General features: G+C 40.5%; 1 protein-coding gene across 2 annotated transcripts in view; it reads left to right on the plus strand.

The window, feature by feature from the left end:
* RGS6 (regulator of G protein signaling 6) overlaps positions 1-19,485 on the plus strand; it is a 258,804-nt gene that overhangs the window by 185,174 nt on the left and 54,145 nt on the right. For both annotated transcript variants that reach the window (XM_041460004.1, XM_041460005.1), the window contains exons 4-12: positions 3,454-3,504; positions 4,913-5,019; positions 7,304-7,355; positions 9,711-9,775; positions 12,706-12,782; positions 15,447-15,528; positions 16,053-16,127; positions 17,464-17,562; positions 18,586-18,647. In XM_041460004.1, coding sequence (XP_041315938.1) covers positions 3,454-3,504; positions 4,913-5,019; positions 7,304-7,355; positions 9,711-9,775; positions 12,706-12,782; positions 15,447-15,528; positions 16,053-16,127; positions 17,464-17,562; positions 18,586-18,647 — 670 coding nt within the window. The remainder of the gene's footprint in view (positions 1-3,453; positions 3,505-4,912; positions 5,020-7,303; positions 7,356-9,710; positions 9,776-12,705; positions 12,783-15,446; positions 15,529-16,052; positions 16,128-17,463; positions 17,563-18,585; positions 18,648-19,485) is intronic.

Consider the following 19,485-nt stretch of genomic DNA (forward strand, 5'->3'; position numbering starts at 1 on the left):
TATTTCTAGGTAGGCAAAAGCAGGTTGCAGTGATAGAAACAGCCACAAGCAAATGCAAAGCCGATGTGTAAGGGTAACCCCAAAAACTGAAGGTGTTATGGGAGATGACAGTAAAGAGTTTTCATTATGACTGAATATTAATTAGTGACATGGCTATTAATGATGACAGTAATTAACAGAGGAAGGAAAGACTTGTCATTGTCCAGAGGGTGAGTAATCAGTCTTGGCAGGTGATAAATAATGGTTCAGCAAGCTCAGCAGAAAGATAATCTGTCTGCCTCAGGACAACTGGAGAACAGCTATAACATCTTCCAGACTCTTGGCAGCATTCAGGAATGACTTCATGTTTTTAATGGAGACAAATTAAAATTCCTGATCTCAATTGCTACTTATATTCTGGAGCGGCTGATCACAGGAGTTCTGGTTGAGCCAGTGCCTTCAGTTTACTCACCCCTTTAAGCCTTTCCTGCCCATTTAAACCTTTCTTATAAGGGGTGAGAAAGACTAGCATTCAGCATTACTTGAATTTTTCGTTGTTGTTTGATGGAAATTGAATAAATTCCTCAGAAGTGTCCCAGAGCTGGGGACGTGATCATTCCATGTTAAAATGTAGTGGGACTTAGTCCTAAATCAGGAACTAAGTGTTCCTCTACTGGAAAGGGAAATGATCTGGAAAAGGAGATCATGCAGAAACCACTTCACTTCTGTGAGCAAAGCAATGCAATACTGTAGATGATTGTCAGGTATCAGCTCTCACATCACTTGGGAATAAAATGCCTAAGAGATCACTACAAACCTGCAACCAGAGACCAAAATCAGGAGAAACAGTGGATTTTTTTGTTTAGGGAATGAATTGAAAAATCAAGAAAGATTCTGGTTTCACTTGAACCAAGACAGCATTTTGTGAGGTTTTGTTTCTAACAAATACAGAAACACTACAGTTTGAATCTTCTTGAATTAGCTTTCTAACCATAAATGTTGTACTCTGTCTTCAAAATATTTTTTTGGTAAAAGGTAAAAGGGAACACCCGTGTTTATAAAATACAATATTTTATTAACAAACTTGTCAAAACAACATGGCTCTGAACATATTCCCCATATGTCATTCAGCTAACAGTGTTCACTAGATGCCTTTTCATTTAGCAGATAATTTTGCACCCCTTGTACATATTTTTCTAAATAAATTTATTGTTCAAGAAAATTACATGATGTCAGGATGCATCTGGCGTGATAGTTTTAGTAGAGAAAAGAAAGTGTTGGCACCATTGCCAGAGGCATTGGTTTGCTGTTGTGCAAGGTACTGACTGCAGTTTTGGTGAGCTCAGTGCAAAGAAGCTGATTTAAATTTGAGAAGTTGCTGAATGGTAAAGTATAAGGAGAGACCACCTTAAGAGGACATAGGAATGGTTGGGTTGGTTTAATGAGATGGAGGCAGGGAGGCAATGTGTCAGCCCTCCATAGATACACTCAGGAGAGACAGTCAAGGAAGAAGAATCATTATTTTCCTTCAATCATAATACACTTATAAAATGCATATAAATTGCACATTAACAAACTTAGGTTGTGAAGTTACAGGAAGAATTCAATCTATTTAAAAAAAAAATCTGGAATAATTTTCCAGATAGGGTAGTGGCAACTGAAAATGCTCCTAGGTGAAGTTGGGAGGTGTGGAAAATGACCATACTGCTGCGAATACAAGATCATGAGATCAGTCCTTTAGTATCTGGTTTGCCTTGGAGGCATGTTGAGACAATACCCAGCTGCTGCTTGTTGACCATATCTGCTTGCCCAATGTATAAGTGAAATCAGATGCTTCCCTGATCTTCAGGAGCCCTGCTGATTCTCTGCAGGGCCCAGGTCTGTCATTTCATCTGCCTTGGGTGGAGGATGAGGTAGGTCAGGTCCATATTGCTGCCTGCTGCTGAAACCTGTCTGAAGAGGGTTTGCTGGTGCTCTTTGTAGTGTTCTGGGTCAACTTCCATTGTCAGGGGAGTGGGAGCGGCTGTCCCCTTCTGTGTGGGGTAGAGCTCGCATTTCTAATGGGAATTTCACCTGTATGGGAAGTCAGAGATAATTGCAGGAACCTGGAGCACTAGCAGTACCTATTGTCTCTCTCTGTGGCATACTGTGACTCCTAGCCTTTATTATATTTCAGGTTTGCTGAGGGTGTGGGAATGCTTTGGTCCTGTGGGAGGCAAAATGTTCTTCTGGAGCAAGCATGGTGATTATGCTGCTCCTTGAAGTCCCATTCATGTCTGAGCTTGGAAGTGCTCCACACAAATAAGATCCTCTGGGATTGGTTTGTAAGCCTGAACCAGTTTGGATGGGGCTTTGAGCAGCCTGGTCTAGTGGATAGCATCCCTGCCCCTGGCAGGGGAGTTGGAACTGGATATAATTTAGGTGCCTTCTAGCCCAAGCCATTCTATGATTCTATGAAGTGTTACTGGGGCTATTAGCCTACTGTATGTGAATGCAAATATTTCTGCAGAAATTGACTGTATGCTGAGAAGGGCTTGGTGTTATGTCTGCATCCAGACATGACATTGTAGGTTGTGATGAATGCTGTTGTAATTTAGTATGGGCTTGCCATATTGCATCCAAGTGTCTTTGCTGATTGCCTTTGACTATAGAGAACTCCAGTTAGCTGACTTGTACACACCATAATGTTTAATTTTAAGCTTAACTTTCTGAATATGACATTTAACTACATTTTGCTGCTCTGTCAGATATATTTTGGTAACAGGGCTTTCTACTGAATGGTGACAAGTTTTCCACTTCTCTGATCTCCATACAAGCAACAGAGGTTGTATGCAGAGGATCAATCCTAGAGAATCTGATGTTATTTGTAAGATTGCAACAACTTTCATAGTACTGGATGGGCCCTGAAAACTTAATAGACTTCCTGATGGATCTTAAAGGCTCACTCTTCCAGCCACCATTCACAGGGGCTGTGGTTACAGGCTCTTTGAATACCACCTGCTTCTCTAAGACATTGCTTGTCTTTGGCATAAGCAAGGCCCTCCTGTCTGTTTTTGACTGATGTTTCAGTTCTATACATTTGCATGTTACAGGTGTGAGGTGCTAGTAAATTCTCCTTTGTCAGCTTGCTAACCAGTGCCTGCAGAAACTTATCTCTGTATGCTGAGGTGAGAATAAAATGGGAGAGAACAGTTACAGAGAGCCATTAGACTAATATCTGACTTCAGGTATATCAAGTCTACTATTGCACAGAAAGTCCCTTGGGACTTAGTACCTGTCAGTAACCATGTAGCTGCAGTGTGGCACAAGAAGGAAAAACATTCTGAAACCTCAGTGGAAATAAAAAGCAAAATGGAATAAAACTCATGCCGGTTCTATTGTATCTATCTCAATGTCATCTCTCTCTAGGGCACTCAAACCCTGTGGTCTCAGTGTCTAATGATTTCTTAAATTTTTGTTCATTTGTTTGTTAAGGTTCTGATATTGTGCAGTGGCTTATGAAGAACCTCAGCATTGAGGATGCAGGTAAGATGACCACAGCTGGGGAGAAATAGGTGCTCCATTTGTATTGTGTGTGCCATTAGACAGTAAATACTATATTGCTGCAGTCTAAAATGGCAGTAAAAGAACATGGTTGATTTAAACATTGGAGGGGAGGAGGAGGAAAGGAGTTAAGGGTCAACATCTTAATTAAGTCTAATGCGTTATACTGCAACACACTGAAATACTGTTGCAGGAATTTTAGCATGTCTGTGAAGCTGTTGCTACCTACAGAAGACTGATTGATTTTAGGTTTTGTTCCTAGACTTCAAAAAGAAGTTGGTGGATGTGCGGTTAAGCAGGCAAATGCAGCGTCAGTTTTTCATGGTGTGAAGAAAAGTAGCCTCAGCTAACAGGACATAGTGTCTGTGTCATTCTTGGCCAGGGTCATAGAATTTTATAATGGTTTTTAATTTATCACAAAAAGCAAATAGATAAATCAGCAGATAGATAAATGGATAATCAGCTATAAAGAGTGATCAGTGCATGGGCACAATCCAAATAGCTCACTCTTCAGAGAAACCAAAATTATTTAGGCAAGTGAAGACCTATTGAGAAAAGGGGAAGAAAAAATCTGCAGGTCCAGAAGTTTCTTTTCCTTTTCAGAAAAGGGGAAAAATCCAGACTCTCACCTACCAGTTTTTAAGCTGCCTTACTGTCACCATGTAAAAACAGAGATAGAGGCGGTGTTGAATCACCCAGCAAGGCATCCCCGTACGCACATCCTTTCTCATGAGTCCTGGCAGGTCCCAAATCTGAATTTCAGCTGCAGACAGCAGCTTTCTTATCTATCTGGACATGCACAAGCAGATGATTTTTCAATTCTGTGAAAGATGATGCAGTTTTTGACAGCTGGCATTGCTTGAAAATCTGCACAGATGGGCCTTTGCATTGGGGAAGGTTGCCTGGGCAGCACTAGGATTTGTAACTCCCCTTTGCAACATTTTCTCTAACAAAGGGCAGTGCTACAGTGTGAGGATGTGTCTTTATGAATAAATATCCTGCTAATGAACTGGTGTTGCAGGTGCTTGTTGGATTTGGTAGAAGCAAGTGAGGTTCGCTGGTGGAACAGCCTTCTTGTCAGCTGTCACCTGTGGTGGATAATGTACTTTGAAATTAATTTCATGCTCTAGGGCTGAACTGGTGTGTGAATTTTGTAAACAAAAACCTAACGGGTTAACATTTAAGTGGTGCTTCATCTGTATTGTAAGGCTGATTTCTGCACCCCTGCTTTACAGGGTTTGGCTGGAAATAGGAGGGATGTGGTGTGGGTACATAGAGGCATGTGGGCACCAGATTTCACATGAGTCATCACTAGAGCTGCAGTTGAAAGCAGAGAAATGTGTGGTGCATGTCTTGTTGACGCATCCCTGCTGTTTTTTCTCTTTCACAGGGGAAGCAATACACTTGGGAAGTCTTATTGCTGCGCAGGGTTACGTCTTTCCCATCTCAGACCATGTCCTTACCCTTAAGGATGATGGGACGTTCTATCGTTTCCAGGTTGGTGAGCACCCTGACTCCCCTGTGGCCCCTTCTTCTGTCCCTGCAGTAATACTGCTGAAATCACCCACTCTTTATACCTAGGCAGCCATTAGATCTATGAAGCCAGGAATTAAGGCTATCTTCATAGAGGCCCTAGGAAATTATGAAGTCCCTGCAAAAAAAATTGCTTTAGAATCCCAAATCACTCTCATCTACCTTCTGACTTGGTTTTTTACATAAATGAATGGCTGCCTCTTGTGACTGTTTCTGATACCTGAATGCACAGCTGTTTTACTCCAATTTGAACTGAACCTGGAGGAAGAAGAAGGCTTTCAGGTCCTAACTCTGATGCAGAATTAAGTGGCCATTCTCCTGTGCAAAATGGACCAGGGCAAACTTAGGAGCTGGACATTCAAGCTTTGGCACAGCAAGAAATTCAAATTTTTGTCACCTCTTGCTTATGGAATGGTGTGGGAGAGGGCAAGTTTAAGGCTTTGGCTCTTCTACAAAGGATGTGTAACCTTGGCAATCACCTAAACTGGGACATCTCAATCCCTCAATGTTCCTGTGCCTCCAGATGTGCTGAATTTTTTAAGCACCCAGTGCTTGCGTTCCATGCCCTGTCCAAAATCTGCCACTGTCAGCTCACTAGATAACTGAGTGCTTATGCTGCAACAACTCCTTCTGAACTGATTTAGAAGAAGCAGTAAGTCTAAACTTGGAGTCCTACTGCCTCATCCTGCTGGCTGAATTTGTGTTTTTCTGTTACATTGTCTCAGCCAGCTCTTTTATCTTTCCTGTCACATCTCTTCTGTTCACCCTCCTGTTCCTCCTTTACATTTTTTTACTCTTTTTTAGCTTTTATTTGAAAAGCCAGTTCTGCTCTTTGCATCTGATGTTGCAGCTGCTCATGCCTACTGCTACTGTGGTATTGTGTTATCATATGTGACCAATGTCATGGTGAAAAAAGAAGCCCAGGAGATCACAGATGTCCTCTTATCTCACCCCACCTTCTGGTTGCAAGGCATAGTTCAGACTCAGATTTTTCATTACAATTCCCTTCCTTTTCTGAAAGTCCCGATCCTCCTGTCGTGTAAAACACCACAGAAGCAGGGGTAATACTGGCTGTCCATTTAGCTGTATTTTTCTGTTTTAAAAGAATGACACTCTAAGAACTTGTCCTGTGCAGTTTTCAGGAGCTACAAATCAATATAACTTAATTTCTTTTTATTGTTTTAAGCCTGTGTAAACCACATCATCAAACTGACTGCTTATTGACTTTTCTTTCCCTTGTCTTTTCTTACAACTTTTGCATATTCTTTGCCTGTTTTCATTTCCTCCAACACACCTCCTTAGCTGTTTTCCATAAAAATAACCTGATAGAATCATGCTTTTTTTCCATTATTCTCTTCTTGTTACTTTTTACCTCAACCTCAGTCGCCCCTTTAACAGTAGCTCTTTATCTTCTGGAATTCATAAGATACATATCAGTAGGAGCATTGAACCCTGTATTGTTTGAATCCTCCATGTTTTCTCACTGTACTTCAGTGGAAGGATTTTAACTCTGTGTGTTAATGTCTTATACCCATCTGTAGCATTACATCAGTAAAGCAATGTGTAATCAGTAACACGTCAGTGTTCTGTAATTTGTGTGATGGCTGGTATGTTATTTTTCATTAATGTTAAAACTGTAATACAGTCATATATAGCTTGTAGTTAATTGTAGCAACTGCAATATGCAGTCCTGGATAAAAAACCAAAAGCACTAAGTATAGCAGGACTTCTGCTTTCAGAATGACTCTAAACAGCTGAGTTTTGACCTCTGCCATCTGTTACAACTAAAAAGGAAATTGTTTTGGAGTCTGCCAACCGCATTAGTAGCTGCTCCAGAAGAGCAAGGGATATGTAGCATATAGATAAGACCACAAGGTTCCTCATGCACTTAAAAAAGTGTATATATTCAGGTTGCCTGTGGATTCTTGGGGAAAGAGGAGGTTCTGCGGATAGTGGATAAGATGTCCACATTCAGATGAACTGGCAACAGTGTCTGAAATTTCATCAGGACACTGGACATCCTCCACAAGAGGCGCTTGCATTACAGCATCTCTGTTTACCTGCAGTGAGGACTATGAAAAGTTTTTGCAGGATCCTCACTTTTACTGTAATCTGTAGCAGTGTTTCCCCTGAGGGCAGAATCTGGGTGGTAGATTTTGTGATTCTTCTTTTTGAACTTGTAATGTTTTTCTGCATCTGAATCGGTTTTCATCTCTTAAATTACAAAAATGTCTATGTTTTTTCTTAGGCACCATACTTTTGGCCTTCAAACTGCTGGGAACCAGAAAACACAGATTATGGTGAGAGTATGATTGTTTCGTTATAGAAAGTTAGTTTGTGATGTAAACAGTTGTCCTTAAAATAATGACCGCTGGCCACATGCACCCTTCATGTGCAGAGTTTCTTGTCAGGCAGCAGCATCAGAGGCAGATCTGTGCCCATCTCAAATGCACAAACTGAAACCCTGGGGTGTCTCAAGCCCCTGGAGCTCAGTGGGGTCAGGATTTTGCCATCCGTTGCCTTCCTTCTCCCATAGCTCTGTTCATTTCAGCAGGATTTGTGGCAAGCAGAATACTGGTTCTTGGGAATCTTAAATAATACTGATATTGCTTTTGTGGGAGACTATCCTCTGATCTGTTGCTGAATCCGTTATGTGGATCAATAAAATTTACTTCATCTGGGCACTTACTGACTGATCAATAAACCAGTACATAACTAACAGTAGCCCATAGTTAAAAGTTCTCTGATACATGACATCAGACTTATTTTCGCATTTTTTAAAGACTACCAGATGATAAGGTAAAAGAGAAGACTGAGCATGGTTTATGAGTTAATAAAGTGCAACATGGTGTTTTAAACATGTGAGTGCCTGCAGACAGGGATAATACATAAAAAAAATATGTCAGTGTTGTTATCTTTAGCTGTCTGCATGCAATGTTGCTGTCTCTTCCAGAACTGCACTGCTTTCACAGTTAAATGATAAAATTAATTGTTGCATCCTGATGTGGCTTTGGAGGAGGAAGTGTATCCATGTGTGCAGTCATTAAACGGGAGCTTCTGGAAGTCCTTTATCTCATAATCTAAGATTGGCTTAGAGCTCCTCCCTGAACAATCAGTTTGGGTTTTTTTCTTTCCTGTACAATAATTACTCATCATTATGGATTCTGGAAATCATTTGCTGGGGTGAAGAAGTAGCCTGCAATGGTGTGTCATGTGATACTACATTTGCAATCCTCATCTGCAGATGAGCTAGACTTACATGTTTATCCCAGTGAGGGAATGGTTAAAGAGAAAACACAATGCTGTTTTGTATTTGCAAAAAAAAAAAGTCCAGATTTTACAGACACCCTATATTACTGTGTGAACTGTGCCTCATATGTATTCTTTAAATACCAGAAAAATAATGTGAAGAGGGAAGTTCTGGTTTTTTCCTGTAATATCAGATAAATAATTGGTTTTGCAATGGCGCTGAGTGGAACTGTACACCCCAAAATAAAGCCCTCTATGAGCTGACCCACAGCTGGACAAGCTTCAGCTGCATTAGCTGAGCCCTGTAGTGACAGATTTTCATCTGTCCCAGAAACCTCTAACATATGCTTATAATCAGACTTTGCATATCAGAGGCCTGTACAGATGGAGTCTTCCCAGGAATTAATCCCAAACTAGCAGTAGACCCAAATAAAACTGAAATCCCAGGACTACTTCATACTTTTTTTATTTGCATGTGTCCACTTACAGGAGAGGAACTAACTTAATAATGGCAGTTCACTGCCTTGCATGAAAAAACACTGTGAGACAACTGACTCACTTCATTTGGTGTCATAAGCGCCTTACAGAGAAAACTGCCCTTGAGATGTGTAAATATAAACGAACTGATCAACTCTGGCTCATTATATAAATGTTTAAATTACAGAAACAGCATGGAGTAGAATTACATGAGTAGCACTGGGCCTCTATTAAGTTCAGACCTGACTGCATACACAGAGTGTGCTGTGGACCTTGTGTTTCAGCCTTTAATGGAAATGGGGTGAGCTTAGCTGATCCAGGTGGCACTTTCCCACAAGGCAGCCTGGGACTGGTTTGGTGGTGTGTGCTGGGCTCATCTTGACCCTCAGAATTCCAAACCACATCAGTTTCATCAGCCTCTGCCTGTAGCAAAATGTGACAAGGCTTCTCTTAACCATTTGAGATGTGTAAGAATAAGAGGATGGAACATATTAAAAAATGCTCACATCATGCTTTTAAGGTCTGGCCCATATTTTTGTTTTCACTTCAATATCCTGATTTATTTTTATATTTTCTTAGCAGAAAAGAAATGCAGGGATGGTCACTTTGGCATGCATATTCCCAAACTGCTTAGGGAATAGGTTGCTTATACTATATCTTTTACCAAACCCGGGAGCAATTGTGTCTTTTGTGGACATCTTGTTAGGTCCTGGCATCTGCTCTCAGCACTTTTAAATGAGATGTCCCAGATGTTCAGGTCCTCTGAGATTAGTCGTAAGCAATGTCAGCTGGGTGTCCAGCCCTCTCATTCCATTCTGATGAAAACAAACTGTCTATAGACTACGTTTTTTTCTTTTTTTTTTTTTTTTTTTAAGATCTAGTACTAATAATCTGTCTGTAATTGTTTTCCATTCTGTTTCTCCCTTTAGCCATCTATCTTTGCAAACGGACCATGCAGAACAAAGCTAGGCTGGAGCTGGCGGATTATGAAGCCGTAGGTACACTGCTGCTAGAGTTTAAAGCTGGGGATGCAGGGATAGCTTTGCTTGCCAACTGAATGCTGCAATTTTGTGCTTTGGGGTCAGCCTTGACTGTATCTTTTCCTTAGCTGTCAGAACTGTGTGAAGGCTGATATGAAGACAACATCAGGAACAAGACTGATGAATGTCCCTGGCTTTGCAGTGTCCCACATTAAAGCATCTGCTGTATAATGAGCCCTTCAAGACTGGAGCAAATTACACGGAAGTTTAGCTTGGTGTCCTGTTTTCAGTTAGGAAATCCTGGTTTATGTAGCAGATTTCAGCACGGGAAAATGATGGATTTTTCAGGTGTGCCACTGGGCAATTAAATTGTTGATAACACATCTTGTTACAAAAGTTCTCAGATATTAGACTTGGAACATTTTCTATATGCCATATGAAAAGTATTACTGAACTTTATTTAGAGCTCGTTTTCTGATACAAAGTTACTATCAATAAAAATATCTCAAACTTTGGTGTCAGACTGCAGGGTGGACAGGAGAGGGAAGATGGAGGCAGGAGGGGCAGGGCTGAGTATTTCTTTAAATACCAGCAGTGTAGCGCTATGAGCGGCTAAACTTTTCTTTCTGTCATATTGACTTTCTTCTGTTTACTTGCTCAGCAGTGTAATAGCAGAATTTTATGCGTGGAGTTTTTCGTTAGAGGGTTTGTTTACAAGTCTAGTGGACTTATGTGGTTGTGTTTGTTACAATGAAAACATTTATGTTGCATATATTTGCATATATTTTAGAATGGGTTTTTTTGAGTTTTTTTCCCCAAGATTGAAGTTTTTCCTTCTTCTTTACCTTCTACATTTTGGAACATTTGTGCACATGGAGAGATACGCCATTTGGTCCTTTCAGTGCAGAGCATGCAAAAATTGCCACTCATCTAGTCCACCCTGGAAATGCCTTCCGACTTCCCAAGAGTTCTAATCTCAGGCACAAAGGAAGGAATATAACAAGTTGCATGCACTTACATGTCCTTTTGCTGAGTTTTCTCTTCTGCATATTGTTGATTTCATTATTAAAACCATTAAAATTGCTCACATCCAACCAATTAAGTGTAAGTACTCCAAAGATCTACCAAAAAGCAACAAAAGGCTGTTCAGCGGCGCACATACTCCCACACACATGCAGTCAGGCTTTGGCTAAGTACTTTTGCACATTGTTGCCTACTGAGTGTAGCAATGCTCCAGTGATGGTAAATAATTAGATCTTGGCAGTCTCTCATTTTTTCTTGTGAATATTGCATTGCACAATTAGAGGTTACTTCTGCATTCAAACTTTGTTCTCTTAATTAGAGACATTCAGATAAGAATGGCACCAGCTCTTCCTAAGCATTATGGGAGCTGAAGCAGATCCAGCAAGGGATGTAAGCTCAGCACAAGTGAGAGAAACACATTTGCAGGAGTGAGAAGCAGTGCTTCTCATACCTTTGGAGATGCAGCATGAGAATGCTTTTCCACAGATATCAGCTGTGACCTGGAGCTTCAAGAGAATAGAATTTCATTTTTAGGTTCTGCTTGCAGCATTTACAGACAGTCCCCCAACCCACATTTATGCTGATTAGAGCAGGGGTCTTGATGATATGATTAAGCTTGTATAGTTGCATTCAGGTTTTTTAATAATTGGTCAAACATAAGCACAATTCAAATATAGCTTCCGTTGGTGATGTTTCATTTGCTTCAGCATATTTACTTCAGAGGGCACATGTGAACATAATTTAAAATAAAATAAAAATAATGAAAAAAATACCCACAAAAATTTGTGTTAAGATAATTACAAGTTGTTGTTCTTTGTAGCCACAGTTAAGGAAATCATCATGCTTCAGTACAGCTGTAAATCATTTGTTTAACTTTTTTCCTCCATATGTACAGACTGAAACTGTTACATGGACTTGGTGGTAACAGGGCCAAGCTTTATGCCTTGTGTTATATGAGTTTAAAGTAACTAGTAGGAAGATTTCTTGCATTGAAATGTGTGTGCCTGAAAAATGTTTCTCAAAATAAAGGTGCTAAGTATAAGGAGAACAAGAGTAGAACTACAAGTGTTTGTTTTCAGTGTAAATTTGAAGCAGTTAAATCAGCTGTAATGGAGAAGAATGTCCTGTTAATTGGCTCTCAGGCCTGCTTTCTTGGGAGGGGTATGGGTATGTAACTTCAGGGTGCAATTTAAGCCTGAAATTCCAGGCATGTTCTGAGTTTAACCTCAAGCTGTGATGAAGCCACATCCATATCCAAATGTTCAGATCGCTACACTCTCTGGAATGGGTCTGGACCGGAGCTGTTACTTCAGGTGTAGAGCAAAACTGCATCTGGAGCCATTCTTTGCAGTAACTGTGTTCATTGTTCAGACAAACAAGCTATTTCCTTTTGTGAATCATCCTGGCAATCCCCAGCCTTCAGTGCTGTGCAGCTGCATAATGATCTCAGCAGCGACCAGGACTGAGCAAAGCAGGGGACGCTCAGGATTTGCACCTTCACAAAAGCCTGAAGAGAAGAGAACAGTGCAGAGAGGAGGGGAAGTGAGGATGAGAAGGAAACGTGCAGCTGGCAGCCATCTGCTATCAGAAATTAAAGTCATCAGCTTCACAAAGCTTCTCAGTGTTATCTTTTGGGAACAAGTCCATAATTTTTTTCATACTAGAGCTCAAGCTGTCTTCATCACACTCCATTACTTATGCCTGGCAGGGCCCTTTGGGTTGCAGCCCAAAAAGATGTGTTACAGCCTTGCTTTGCCTGCACTGTAGTTCACCTGAAACCAACACTGACTTCCATGTCTTTAGTTGCTCAGTTAAAAAAAAAAAAAGGAATAAAATAAATACCCACCATGCTAAATGTATTCTCAAGCAATTGTTATAATTACAGAAATTAGTTGTTCTTACTATTTTGATCTTTTGACAGGAAAACTTAGCAAGACTTCAGAGAGCATTTGCAAGAAAGTGGGAATTCATCTTCATGCAAGCAGAGGCCCAAGTGAAGTGAGTAATCCTGGAGCACTGAATTGCACCAGTGTTTAGAGCTGTGAAGAGAAGGGGATTCTGAACAGATAAAACTTCTTTGTCAAAATCTTTACTGTGACTAAGCTCAGAAGGTGTTGGTGAATTTTAATCACTGGCAGACTAGAAACAGTAGAGAGCCAATTCTGAAGGTCTGTGCCAGAAACTGAAAGATGGGTTTAATTATCTGTACATAGAAACACTGGTCTGGAGCTCCTAAGCCTGTATTCACCATGGGACCAAGCCCATTGTGCTTCTACATTTGTGGAGTATTTTTGTTTTGTGTTAATGGAAAGAACAGAATTTTGTCATCTGTCTGTGTTACTCTATGCTTGCAGAGTATTTCTGAGTCTAAAAATACTGTTACTTCCATGTGATTATAAGGGTGGTATTTACAACAGGTATTTCTTCTCATCTTCCCTTGTGAAAGCAGTGTGAGGCTTTCATTATATATTTTGAGTGTGTTTTCATTACTGCTAGTGAATGGATATGGTCTAGGGTTTGTGTACGATTGTCTACAAACTAATACCTAAAACTCTGAGTGTTCATTTTGTGCAGGTCATTGTCATTAATAAAATGGAAAGCTTGTTGAAGATGACACATGAGAACACAAGTACCAAAATGGTTCCATTGGAAAGAATTTGCACTTTCAGTATTAGATGCTAAAAAGTTAAGGAATATCATTTCTTGAAGGTGTGTCTGTGAGGTATATGTCTCTATCTTTGATTAACCCTTTGGAATTTTGATAAATTCTTTGCTTAATAACATTGCAATTATGTACCATTTAAATATATGGTAATTATCTTTTAAACTGCAGGGTAATTAAAGGATTTTTTCCCAACCAGAATAGCAGTGTTCCATTTGGAAGAGAAAATTAGAACTTAGGATAGCAATTGTACTTTCAGTTACTTAAAGGCTAATGCCAAGATTAAAAAAAAAGTGTAAGTCAAAACAAAAGTCTGCATTCTGTCTAAAACATATAATTATCACCTAAGAAAGAAATGTAAATATCAGACTCATTGTGATCACTGTTAGTTATTCATCTTTTCTTCATACGGTTTTCTTTGAAGGATGAACATGAACTCGCCACTATCCACTTTTTTTGCTGGCGAGTTTCAGCTTCTTGGTTCACAGTTCATGTGATGGTTCAGTCTTCAGGTTTCCAGAAAGGCAGGGATAGAGTTCACATAGTAATTCACAGTTAACTAAAAGTTCAAGTTAACTAGAAAAGGGAGATAAAAAAATACCTGAAAACATTCCTCCTGCTTACCAAGTTTGCTTTGTTTTCCACATTTTTGTTTGCACACAGGATTCCCATTGCTATACCCACATTGCTTCAAAAACTGCAGCCATAGAGCATCTAGCTGCTTTGGGTCTTCATAGTTTAAAATGTGAAATACTGAGTTATCAGTAAGTCTGAAGATAGGAGCTGACAATCTGGGTTGAGCATGAAGTGTTGATTGAGAGAATTCATGAAGCCTCCAAAGAGTCCCTTCAGTCTGTGTGTGCTGTGTGGTGTAAGATTGGAATAGGCTTTGCCTTCCCCTTTGGCCAGGTGTAAAGGACTCACTCTGAAAAGCAGTTTTGGCCTGGGTGTCCTCAGCGCAGTAAAGCAGCTGCTCTGGCTTTGTGTGAGGACAGAGCTTGTGCCAGAGCTTGTTTCCCATCTTTGCCTTCCCAGGGGGAAATCAGCTAGTGATGTGGAGAATTTGGTCTTTTTCTGGGGAGGGCTGCTCATAAACTTCAGTTTTTCTCCCCTGATTGCTATCCTCTTGGTACATTTCTAGCACAGACTTAGGCAGGGGTGACTGCCCCTCGAAAACAAAAACAGATGGGAGAGAACCTGGTGGTCAGAAATCACAGCTGGCCTGGGATTTTTTTCCTCACTGCTTTGATTTTCCTGGTGGCAGCAATGTGGGAATCCAGCACAGGGACGCAAAGCTTTACTCAGTCCTGCTCTGGAAGTGGAGGCATCAGGGCTGGAATTACAGAGTTCCTGTTGTGCCAGCCCAGTCACGTCTCTCTGGGGTGGGTGCTGGTTTGTAGGGGCCATGCAGCAAGCTCACCCTTGGTCAGCATGGGGGCACAGAGACAAAGACAGTCTTTGAGTTGAAAGCTCGGAGGAGGAGTGGCCACAAGTGCTGCCCATGCTGTTGCTTCTGGGAATGTCTGGGATAGATGCTCCTTTGTAATCTGTATTCATTGAGTGGTGCTGCTGGGGCATTTGGGTGCAGTGGGGTCTCCTGATGGGGACCTCAGTTCAGCATCAGCCAGGAGCCTCACCTGGAGCAAACAGGTCCTGGTGGGTATCCTTATATCCTTACACAGACAAAACTACAAACATTCCCAGCCTGTCAAATCAGAGTACTGGAACAGGGTACCAGGAAGAGTTTTCCTCACCAGATGAAAAACAGCTGTTAAATTTTTCCACATTAATAGGAAAATCTCTTTTGACCCATGTTGGAGTAAACATCAGTGTTATTTTGTTCATGGTGTGTGCCCGTGCAAGTGTGACATTACTGTACAAAAAAAAGTGGATTTCTGAAATTTTTTGTCTTGGGGTTAAGAACCACAGCTAGGAATTATATCAAAGAAGAAAGCATGACTTGTACATTGACTCATACTCACTTATGCTTTTGTTTTCAGAATCGACAGGAAAAAGGATAAAACAGAAAGAAAGATTTTAGACAGCCAGGAAAGAGCATTCTGGGATGTGCACAGGCCTGTGGTAAGACTATTTTTGAATGAACAGACTTTTCCAGGTTTTGACAGGAAAAGTTTTATTACTAGTAAATGTTTTATGCACAAAAACATTGTCCTTACAGTCACCACATGGATTTTCCTCATGGTGACTTGTTCAAAATGCACCAAGTGTCTGCAAGATTATTTGAGACATTCTGAACTTATGTACCTATGGAACTGTTGGTTTGGAAATATGTGAAAAATACGAACTTTGGAAAATTATTTACTGGGCTTATGAAAGAAAAGCAGCTTACTCAGTTTGTCTCAGACTTCCTAGCAAAAAGCTCCCCCCTGTTAGGTATTTCCTTTTGGTGCCAAAGTTAGGAGTAAGTGGATTGAATTCTGACATGGCATCCTTGGGTATATGCAGTCTCTTATTTAGCAAGAGTAATTTATGGGACACAAACCTCAAGAAAGAGTTTTGGACAAGATCTAATCATATATTTTATAAAGGTAAGGTAGGATGAAGATTCTTAACAGAGGAATAACACAACTACCATCTCTTTTCAGCCAGGCTGTGTGAACACCACAGAAATGGACATTAGAAAATGTCGCCGTATGAAAAACCCACAAAAAGTGAAAAAGGTCAGTTTGAGTTCCTGGTTTTGGTTTTTGCTTGTTTGGAGTTGGTTGGTTCACTGTTTTTGTTTTCTTTTAATGTAAATCATACTTGACACTTACTGTATATGAGACTTACCCAGGAGGAACAAAAAAAAAAGTGGTTTGTTAGTACAAGTTCTGTTTTGTTCTCCTTGGTGAATTTATTATTTCAGCTTTACCAGCAAAGTTGTACTGACTTGATGGGTGATGAGTGGAGCTGAGGAGGGCATTAAGGATCTCTGTGTCCCAAATGTCTGATGGCTCTGCAGTCCCATAAAATTAAAACAAATTGGCAAAAATACCTAGGTCCCTTTTTAAGAAATTATCTGGCCACAGATAATGAGATGTTTACCTGCCGTAATCATTTCAAAGGCTGGATCATTAGCAACTTGGGTGTCTTTCACTTCCAGCAAGGTCGAGCTCTTCTTTGTATATGAATTCATAGAATCAATTAGATTGAAGAAAACCATTAAGATCAGTGATTCAAAACCTTGACCTAACCAAACTAAACCTTCACTAAACCATGTTCCTGTCTTTTAAATAGTTTCAAGGATGGTGGCTCAGCAACTTCTCTGGGCAGCCTTGTTCCACTGCTTGATAACCATTTCAGAGAAGAATTTTTTCCTAATATCTAAGCCTCCCTTGGCATATCTTCAGGCTGTTTCTTTTTATCTTATCTCTTGTTATGTTTTTGGACAGAACACTGGACTCCTGAACTTCCAAAAGTAGTTAAACTGCAGCAGAGCTATTCACATGTCTATTAGAAGTTTTACTGAAAAGCAAAAGCACTAAATAAAAGGGCAAATGGTATTACTTTCAGTGCAGGTGTCTGTCCTGAAAATGAATGGCTACAGATCAGTCTGCAGATTTTTGTTTAGAGAAGTTCATGTGACCCCTTGACTTGACCTGGTTAGCACTTTCTTCAATATGTAGTTGTACATCAAGAAATTAAATCAAGTGAAAGACAGCGGCATAGAATTAGGTTCTAGTATTTTCTTTTACCACTTGGTTCCCCCCAGTGACAGCTCCCAGTGTTCGTCCTGCAAGTGTAGTGTACACAGCCTTCAAAGCTCCTAAAAATTATCATTTAAACATTTAAAACAAACTCTCCTCTTAACCTACAGGCCTTCTAAGTACAGGCATCAGCAAGAATGGTCTGATCTGTAAATTTTGCTCAGGGCTGAATAATTATTTACCTGTGTGGGTATAAACAGTAGGAAATTGCTGGCTTGATACCTTACTGCTTTGCATACTGCACTGCTCCTCGTTGCGTAACAGAAAAATGCTGTAATCCTTTGGTTTGTTCCTTGGTTCCTCCCAGTCAGTGTATGGGGTTACAGAGGAGTCTCAGCCCCAAAGCCCCGTACACCTGCCCTCCCAACCGGTGCGCAAAACAACAAAAGAGGATTTCCGGAAGCAGGTAAGTAGGTGGCTGCATGGCAACTCTTCTGAGAACTGCTCCCAGAAAAAAAAGCCTAGAAAGTTACTGAGATACCAGCAAAACCAATTGTATGCTTTACCTGCCCATGATCCTCGCATACTTATCCTTGATTCTCACTTATGTAAAGTATTAGTAAGTATTCATTGAGCAGTGTGGTTGTATGGTGATACGTATTATGAGTAACACTGACCTTTGAAACTACTTTTATTTTCTGTGGACCAGACAGAGACAATAAGGCAATAATTCCAGTTCACTGAGGATGTCTGTAAAGTGGCCAGTGACAAAGGCCAGTGTAGCTGGGCACAGGCTGGGGATGAGTGGTGAGGAAAGGCATAGTTTAGTGCATGACTGTTAGACTGCACGGTCAGAGCTTTTAGGAAACTAGGAAAGAGTTATTTGGGCAATCATGCCAAGGAATGACCAGCCAACTCACATGTCCTTGAACTGGCACGAAGAGCTCTCCCTCAAAATTACTTGGCTGCAATAAGCAGCCCTCATTGAAAGACAAACAGGAATCACTGGATCAGCATTTTACTAATGCAGCAACCAGTTTTTGGGTGGTCTTCTGAACTAAACCTGGATGCTACATTTCTTGAGCTTTTTTATAATAGGTTAAAGAACTGGTTCATAGCAGAATGAAAGTGTGCTGTAAAATGTTACTGGTCTTGTGATGCCAGTCAGTAAGAGGAATGGGAGAGCAGAGTGTGTTTGGAAAAAGCAGATCATATTGTACCCTGAGTAGTCTAGGAGCCTTGGCCCCACGTATGTGTCTTTTCTACTTTCAGTTATGTCTTCTTAAGCTTCCCCTGGGGCTTTGCCTTTGGCAATGGAGCCTGCTATTGGAAGCAGTTAATAAGTTTCTGATACCTAGGGAAGGGTCCCATTTCCTTCTGAGTTACTTTCAAGCTGTTTGGAAGGAGAAATCAATAGTGTGTTGGGATATTGTCAGTGCATGCTGCAGAACTCATAAATTGTTAATGTCCTTGTCATCTCTCTCCTCAGATAACTTTTCTGAACATGCAGATAGAGAGACATTGTTTAAAGATGTCCAAAGTAGCAGAAAGGTGAGTGTCCCCATTTTGATGATTTCCTATTCTTTCCTCATCTCCAGTTTAGCATTTCTAGAAACAGAGCAGGCAGCAAAGTGCAAAGGCTTTACCCCTTTCTGTGCATCAATCCTTTCCCCTCCTTGACCAGACCTTGCTGCCTGTCTTCTGGCTGCTGACACTTCTGTACTCACTCTTCTGCCACTGAGCAAAAATAGGTGAGAAGTGAGGACCTGTAATACTGCAAAAGAAAAGAAGCATTAACAAAAGAAAAAACCCTTGTATAACTTGTTTCCTACCCCTTCACTACCCTGTGGTTTATTTTTAGAAAAGTAATTCCTGTCTCAATTTGAAAATAGCCTTTTTTCCCTTTTTGGCTGAACTCTCAGTGCTTATCTCTTGTTAGTCTGGCACAGCCCTGGGAAAGGAGCTGTGTTTGCATTTGTTGCACATGATGTTCACATCTCTGTTCATACTGGGGTTGTAGGACCAGTTCCTGCTCCCACTTACATGTATATGAAACCCTTAGAGAAGTACTGGGGTTGTACCTGGACTGTTCAAGGCAGTGTTTTAAGGAGTAGATTTCTAAGAAGTAAATCAAGGCACAATTTGACTTGCAGAGTATTTAGTTTTGGTAGAAAAGTATGAATTGGTGAAGAACAAGCTCAAATTTAATTGAGTATGACAACTCATTTTCTTAGGTACTTGTAAGTTATGCACATTTGCAGGATAGTCACTGAGATGAAGGTAGGGATAGCCATGCTCTTCAGTGATACCACTTTTAAAGCAAAACTGTGTTGAAATGAAGGATAGGATAAGGGCTGGTTCCTTCTAGAGAAATAATAGAGGAGTTTTT

The sequence above is a fragment of the Pyrgilauda ruficollis genome, unplaced genomic scaffold (genome assembly GCF_017590135.1).
Source record: "Pyrgilauda ruficollis isolate IOZ18807 unplaced genomic scaffold, ASM1759013v1 scaffold14, whole genome shotgun sequence".
NCBI classification, from domain to species: domain Eukaryota; kingdom Metazoa; phylum Chordata; class Aves; order Passeriformes; family Passeridae; genus Pyrgilauda; species Pyrgilauda ruficollis.